Raw genomic sequence first — 7,500 nt, 5'->3', positions numbered from 1 at the left:
TAATGCCGGAATAGATGGCGGTAATGCAACACTTATGGACGCCAAGCGTCATGAAACTCAACAGAAGAAGAAGAAGATGGAGCAAGGTCCGGTGCCAATGTTCTTGTAACGCATCAAAAATATTCAACAAGTTTGCGAGACAAACAATGTTTTTTCGTGATCTACTTGAATCAGAAACACGTATTCAATACATTAAAAGGGAGTTGGATGCTGACACGTCGCCCAAATAAGTCATCAGCGGAGTCCTGCGATTGGTTCACTCGCTCCACGTGAAAGCGTCTTTGGTCAGACGGACTTAACCCTTTACATGCTGGTCCCAGCAATGTTAAAGCTTCCATTCACAACACAGCAGCACCCTGTGGGAAACAGGTCTTGAGGTGGTCTTGAATATCGAACCCTGCTCCCATTCACACAAGACCCCATGCAGGAAATGTTCCTGAACATTTCAGGGATATTGCATGTGTGAAAGGGGTTTTAAGATATCACTATAATGTTCTCTATTATTTACCTCAGACAATTTTACCTTAAACAATAACCCTTTGCTATAAGGTATTTCCACATTAAATATTAGGGTACTACTATGATTAATTTCCATATGGGATGTATTCTATGTATGCAAATTAAATATGTTCCAATAGGTGGTGACTCATTTCTTGGCTTCATGGTACTTGCGTTAGCTGCTTAAATTATGAACGTAGGTCACCCATAATGGTTTTGGTTTAACATTGTCTACATATTTTATAATGAAGAACCTCTCATCTTTGGCTCTATGATAACACCACTGAAATGTCCAAAAACATCCGGTTGGCTTTGTTTTTATCTCCAAAAGTAACAGAAACCTTTTATGGCAAACTGCTCTCCAACACCGCCTGCAAATGAAAAAGCCTGAAATCTCTTATTAGTGTTACAAAATATAAGACACAAATTACAGGTTACAAGCACACACACACACACACACACACACACACACACACACACACACACACACACACACACACACACACACACACACACACACACACACACACACACACACACACACACACACACACGCACCCGCAACAGAGTGCTCAAGCACAGTAACCATAGCAACATACCTTGGCCTCAACACTTGAGGCCCTGAGAAATGATTGTGGCACTCAAGTTTCTAATACATGCGCACGGACAAACACACACGTTGGACCCACGTCCACAAAGCGGCGCACTCTAAAGGCGGATAAGGTTCCTTGTAGATTTGCATCTGATTGCATCTGAGCCTTGGCAATGGCTAAAAATATCAGACAGCATATTGGATTCTCATTTGCACTTCCAAGAGAGATGGTTCTGTTGTCCTCGGTGGGGTTAAGAAAAAACAGCGGCCTCTTGTGGCGCCTCGGAGATGTCCTGTATCCTGTACGCCACATTCCCATGCGTTGCCTGTTTGTAGATTTTATTTATGAACGTGAACTATCAGTTCACGTGTGTTTTTATGTAGCTTCTACCCGGTAGATGTCAGTAGATGTATATGATTGATATTTTATCTCCGTAGTCCCCATTACTTTGCCTGATTTATGAAAAATACAAAAAAAAAAGTGTTTCACCAAAAACTTGTCACTGCGTCGAGTTGAATCCACTGGAATGTGGGACTGAGTGATGCGTTTGGGATCCACCGAGCCGCCGGAAAAATAGTAGCTGTGCAATGGTAATTACTCTCAGTAATACCACAATGTTTTTCGTATTTTATGGATACATAACTTGCTGAAATTGTAAGCCAAGGAAAAAAGTCAACAAACAAATTACGTAATTGCGACTGTTATCGTAAATTGAGGTGAAAACGTCATAATTGACGTATTAATGACACAACGTCACCTACTGTCACTGATACTCCGGATGTTCTAATGCAACAATGACAACATCTACATCTTGTCATTTTAAGTAAAAAATAAAATACTTTTTAAAATTAAATGACATGTATAAACATTTACCTACACCTAATCTTAACAAACTTTAATGAAAAGGCGGAAAGTGTTTGTAATATTGACAAATTCTTCCATAATAATTTGAATGCCAAATTAATGTTAAAGTTCCATAAATGTTGTCTGCATTACAATATAGACAAGTAATCTATTAAACAGGATTTTCCAATTGTGCATTATTAACAGAAAAAAACAATAATGTAGTAATTACATCTAACATGTATTCATATATTTCTAAAATGAAACGTATTTATTGTTATTGTTAAGAAAAGTAATTACGAAAGTAGTTTTTGTTGTGCAGTTACCGAAAATAGCCGAAAATCTAAGATGATAAAGAAGCGATCCAGTCATATCCAAAAATCCAGTCATCAAGGTCAGTCACAATATTCCAAAAAAAGTACTGAAGAAAAATACTGTGAAAAAATCCCAAATTGAAAAACTTTCAACCCCCCTCCCCCCCATAAAGTGTTGTTTTACCATACATCCCCATAAGTCACCAATGATGCAATGCAACCTAATGTAGATGTTACCATAACTACTACAATGCCTGTCATGTAACGTCTAGTACACTTTTAACAAGTACACTAAAGTACAGATTAGGTTCAGTTAACATTTCAATCTTACGTTCACCATACATTCTGTTCAGAAGACGAACACACCTTCATATTTTTCTTTGGCGATTGTGCATTCGAACTGTTCATTTCAGGGAATTTAATTGAAAAAATATAAAATAATAAATAAATAAAATAATAAATAATTATTATGATCATAACTATTATTATTATTATTATTATTATTATTATTGGGGGTCCAGCCATGGCTTTTAACTGAGATAACCAAATAAACGGAATTCGGCAAGTGTGCCCGATTAGTCCTGTATTATTTATTTTAGGCGCAGAATTGATTGCGATATACTTAAAAAACTATTCGGACATTCAAAGTATCAGTACTGGGAAAGAAATCCATAATAGGCTGATTTGCTGACGTTACAGCGCTGTTTTCAATAAACAAAAACATGGTTCCAAAAGCAAACCTTCCTCTTCGTCTTTTCTCCAAATCATCTGGCCTGACTTCAAACCTCGGGGAAGGTGAACTCTTGGCTGTTCCCAGCAGTGATCCGAGAAACATAGCCAGTGTTCCAGTTAAAGATGAGGTAAAATACCTTGGTTTAGTAATAACAAAAAAAAGCAATCAAATTCCATAATATTTTAAGTCCATATAGGTGGGAACAAAACGTATTATCTGTCGTGTACCCGAAAGTATCTTGCAGGAACTGTATCTTAGGAGCTTGCTGTGCGTAATCGCCGGGTGTCGTGACATTTCACTGCATATATGTATGAACGTATGGGACAAATGACCTCTTCAATCGTCAATCTTGAATCCACCGTTGTCGATTCAATTCCATCCTTCATTTTGTATATCTATTCCAATCTTGCTCTGCACATGTACTTGTGCTTCATAATAATAATAATAATAATAATAATAATTATAGTAGTTTCCAGCGGCTAATCGCTATTGTTAGCTTGTCTACAGCTGTCAACCGGATGTGAAGAGTCCAAATAAGGCATGCGGTTCGGTTCCTGGTTGCCTAGGTGACCAAAAACAATGACAGGTCATGCGTTCTGAGCGATATCGAAAAAGACACAGCCATGTGGTCAAAAGATTATTATCAATGACTTGCGATTTCAATAAAAGCTGGAGTATAGAAGTGTGTTGGTAAATATGAGATATATATGTATATATGTACAATATGTATGTATATATATTCATATATATACCTACATGCATACATATACTGTATATTTCCATACATACATATAAACATACATATATACATATTACACACACACACACACACACACACATATATAAATATATATACACACACACATACATACAGTATATAACTCTACATATATATATATATATACAGTATATACATTTAGCTTAGTGAGGTTAATTGTGCTTGTAATCACCCCTAGTTGTTTGTCAACACATCTGGAATCCTGTGGTTGTCTCCTCTGCATCCAGTCTATCCAAGTGAAAGTTTTCATCTATTTTTAGGAGAAGCTTCAAATGAAACTCTAATTACAACGTGAAACATCTGATTTATCCCTGCACACAAGAGAAGTTGCCCCTCTCAAACGAAACACCATCTCCCCGACATTGGACATTTTAGTGGATCTGCCCAATGATGAGTTGAAAACGGGGAAAAGGCAAGCAGTTGAAACGCCTTTTTACTCAGACATAAATCATCCTTTTATTGCTTGAGCAAAGTGTGTGTGTGTGTGTGTGTGCGCGCGCGTGCGTGTATGTGTGTGTGTGTGTGTGTGTGTGTGTGTGTGTCCGTCGTCAGTGCACAAACGAGACGGGAGGTTTTGAAGGAGATGTTTATTTAGACAACTGAATGCATGCCAGAAGGAACTGTGTGTTACAGCAGTGCTGTCTCTCTCGCTCTCTCTCTCTCTCTTTCTCGTCCCCTCCTTCCTTCCAAGTCAGAGAGAGAGAGAGAGAGAGAGACAGAGAGAGAGAGAGAGAGAGAGAGAGAGAGAGAGAGAGAGAGAGGGAGAGAGAGAGAGCGAGAGAAGGACACACGAAAATACAGAGCTCTGGTACAGACACGATCTGCTGTAGTTTATTGCATCGACAAATCACTCTTGTCATGTAATAAGGGTAAAGAGTAGACGGGGGGCGGGGGGGCGTGGGGCGGGGCCATTGTTGAAACCATTAAGGAGCTCGGTTACTCAGTCAGTTTTTTGGCGTTGTTTCGGTGCTGTCGGTACCGTCGTTTTGGCAAAAAGGATGAAGGTACGTCACGGCTCGCTGTAGGGAACTTCACCTCTCACACAGAACACGAAGGAGGGACGATTAAAAAAAGATGCACTTACTGTAGGTAGCATACACATGCAGTATAACGCGTCTTCTCGTCAGACTAGTTTCAACATTTTTCTGCACTATTTCTTACAGAGAGATTCACAGCTAAGGTTTTCTTTTTTTTTTTCTTCTTCTTCTTCTAATTATCTTACATATAATGGGAAATGAATGGTTGGATGGATTTAGTAAAAAAAAAAAAGAATAAAGAAGGAAAACTCATGAAGTCACCCTTTACAAAAAATAAAACAAACATGAAAATAACAAAAAAAAAACAAAAAAACAAAAACAAAAACACACAAGCATATACTATGTAACAAAAAATCTGAAATTGTGCTTTTTCTTTCGTACTTGGGATGACTGTCAAGACGCAGCGATGGTTCAAGATTCCATTCCCTGTACTCGTGTTCCATAACTCACCGTCCCAGTGGAAGCCAGTTGGTCCATCAAAGTTTTTTTTTTTTTTTTTTCCTTTTTTTTGCCATTATTTCCTCCAATATCGATGAGCCAAAAAAATACCATAATATCAAAAATACCCTTTCACAAAACAATGAGCAATAAATAATAATCAAGTGGTGCCTTGTACTGTATATATGTACATACACAAAGAGTTAGGTTTGTTGTATATATGTACACAAAAAACAAATGGGCGGCTGGATCCGGTCGAGATTTGGCAGAACCGTCACGGAGGAAAAAGGAAATAACGACAGAATAACTTAACCGGACGAGTCCTCTGGAGCAAGGAGGAACGACGCAAAATCAAACCTGTTGTGCGACCGACACGAACACCGAATAGGGGCGTCGGGTTCGCCGCCGAAATGAAAAAAAAAACCAAAACAAAAAACGAACAAAAAAAAAACCCCCCGAAACAACGCAAAAATAAAATGTGTAACTTGTTTTTTTTTTTTTTTTCTCTCTTCGATAAAACGCTAAAACAAAAATAGAAGCAACTTTAAGGATCCCGTAAAAATAAGCGTCCGAGACTTAGCTTATTGGGGAAAAGTCGCTCGACGACCACATGCACGACGCTCCGCCCGGGCCGGCAGGAGTTCCACCGCTGCGACAAAATAAAACCCGCCTGGTTTTGGTTTTTTTTTTTTGTTTCCTTGTCCCCCCCCCCCAACACCACCGGGCTTCTCCGTCTCCACCTCCACGTGCGGCACTCTGGCTGAATCCCAACCCCCTCTGTCCTCTGGGTGAAGGAAAAGAAGTGCCCTTGTCGTCGTCGTCGTCGTCGTCGTCGTCGTCGTCGTCGTCGTCGTCGTCGTCGTCGTCGTCGTCGTCGTCTCTGCCGCTTTGCCGAAAGTCCGTAGAAGACGAAGTGACTCGCTTCCCTCCGCGTCGTGATGAATGTTCGTTGGAATACGAGTCCCTCCCCCCCCCCTCGCTCATTCAAACGTATACAATCTTTAGATTCACATGCTCGGTTCCAACAGGCTTCCCGGAATTGTCCATGGATTTAAGGCCATTTCCTTCAACAGGTCTCGACGACGCTTCACCGAGTATGTTCCGTGTCTCGTTTGGAAAGGATTCTACATAAATATATACTTATATAGATGTAAAATCTTTACCGAATCCTTACTTAACATCAACAGCTCCCATTCCGTCCCAGTAGCTTATATACAGGAGGGCTATGTCTCCACCCGGCGACTCGCTGTGTCCTCGCGTGGTTTCCCGCTTTTCCGTTCCAGTTTTTCGGTCCCGTTGGCGGTCGCTGTTCCCTTCACGGGCTCCGTGTGTGTTTGTCATTGTTCCTCAAAAGCAACGTGTCACTCGCTGTGACTTTGTGTCATTGCATTTCTAACATGGATTTCTGTCCAGATTTCTGCTGTGGAGCTATTTTTGTTTCGGACTTCAGACATAGGAGGACCGAAAGTTATGTTTCATATATGATAGAATGTGTGCAAATAATCATGTTTACGTGTGTGTGTGTGTGTGTGTGTGTGTGTGTGTGTATGTTGGACTGTGGTGTGCGTCCCTGTGTGCGGGGTCCTCCCTCAGACGCTGCGCGGGGGTCTCTGAAGCTCGTGTGTTCTCCTGTTGCGTCCCTTCTTGTTTTCCTGCACCCGCCTCCACTTGGCCGTGTGTTGGGTCGCGGCCCTGGGGCTCCCGGCCACCGCCGCCTGGGCTCCGTTCGGGGTGCCCGGCCCCTTCTGAGTGTTCTGGCCGTTCTGGGCCCTTTGCGCGCTCTTGGGCGCCTGCCCGCTCACCGCCCCGGTGTTTGGCTGACCTCTCTGAGGGTTCTGGCCCCGCGGCGCCCCCTCCGCCGCCTGGGCCCCGGCTCCGAGCTTGGGGCCGTTCTGCGGCGGGTTGCCCTGCTGCTTCTGAGCGTTGGGGCCCGGGGCCTTGGGCCTCAACGCGGAGCCGGGGGTGACGGGGCTGTCGGGTTTGGCGCCCTGACCGTTGGGAACCTTGAACCTCTTCTGCTTGCGCTCCTTCCTCCACACCCGGTCGCAGAACTCCTCCACGCTGTTGAGGTCCGGGTGGTCCAACAGAGACAGGAAGTCCCGGTACCACATCCGGTGCTTGGCCTGGGAGTGGCCCCCGGCGGCAGGAGACCCGGGGAGCCCCGGCAAGATGTCGCCCAGCTTCTGTGTGGGGATGACCTGCAGGCTGAGGCGCAGCAGCGGCTGGATGAAGCCGTGCTCCACCGCATGGCAGTGGTAGACGCCCG

General features: G+C 42.8%; 1 protein-coding gene across 1 annotated transcript in view; it reads right to left on the bottom strand.

Moving 5' to 3' along the window:
- Nucleotides 1-4,370: 4,370 nt before the first annotated feature.
- Nucleotides 4,371-7,500, bottom strand: part of sema3aa (sema domain, immunoglobulin domain (Ig), short basic domain, secreted, (semaphorin) 3Aa) — a gene marked incomplete at its 5' end in the record, with an annotated part of 21,520 nt that continues 18,390 nt past the window's right edge. The window contains one exon of the mRNA XM_080022097.1: nt 4,371-7,500. This exon is cut by the window's right edge and continues 70 nt beyond it. Coding sequence (XP_079878223.1) covers nt 6,824-7,500 — 677 coding nt within the window. The 3' untranslated portion in view covers nt 4,371-6,823.

Source organism: Zeus faber (assembly GCF_960531495.2).
Source record: "Zeus faber genome assembly, chromosome: 21".
In the NCBI taxonomy this organism is placed as follows: Eukaryota; Metazoa; Chordata; class Actinopteri; order Zeiformes; family Zeidae; genus Zeus; species Zeus faber.
Note: the sequence above shows the minus strand (reverse complement) of the source record. Positions and strands in the feature narration are given on the sequence as shown.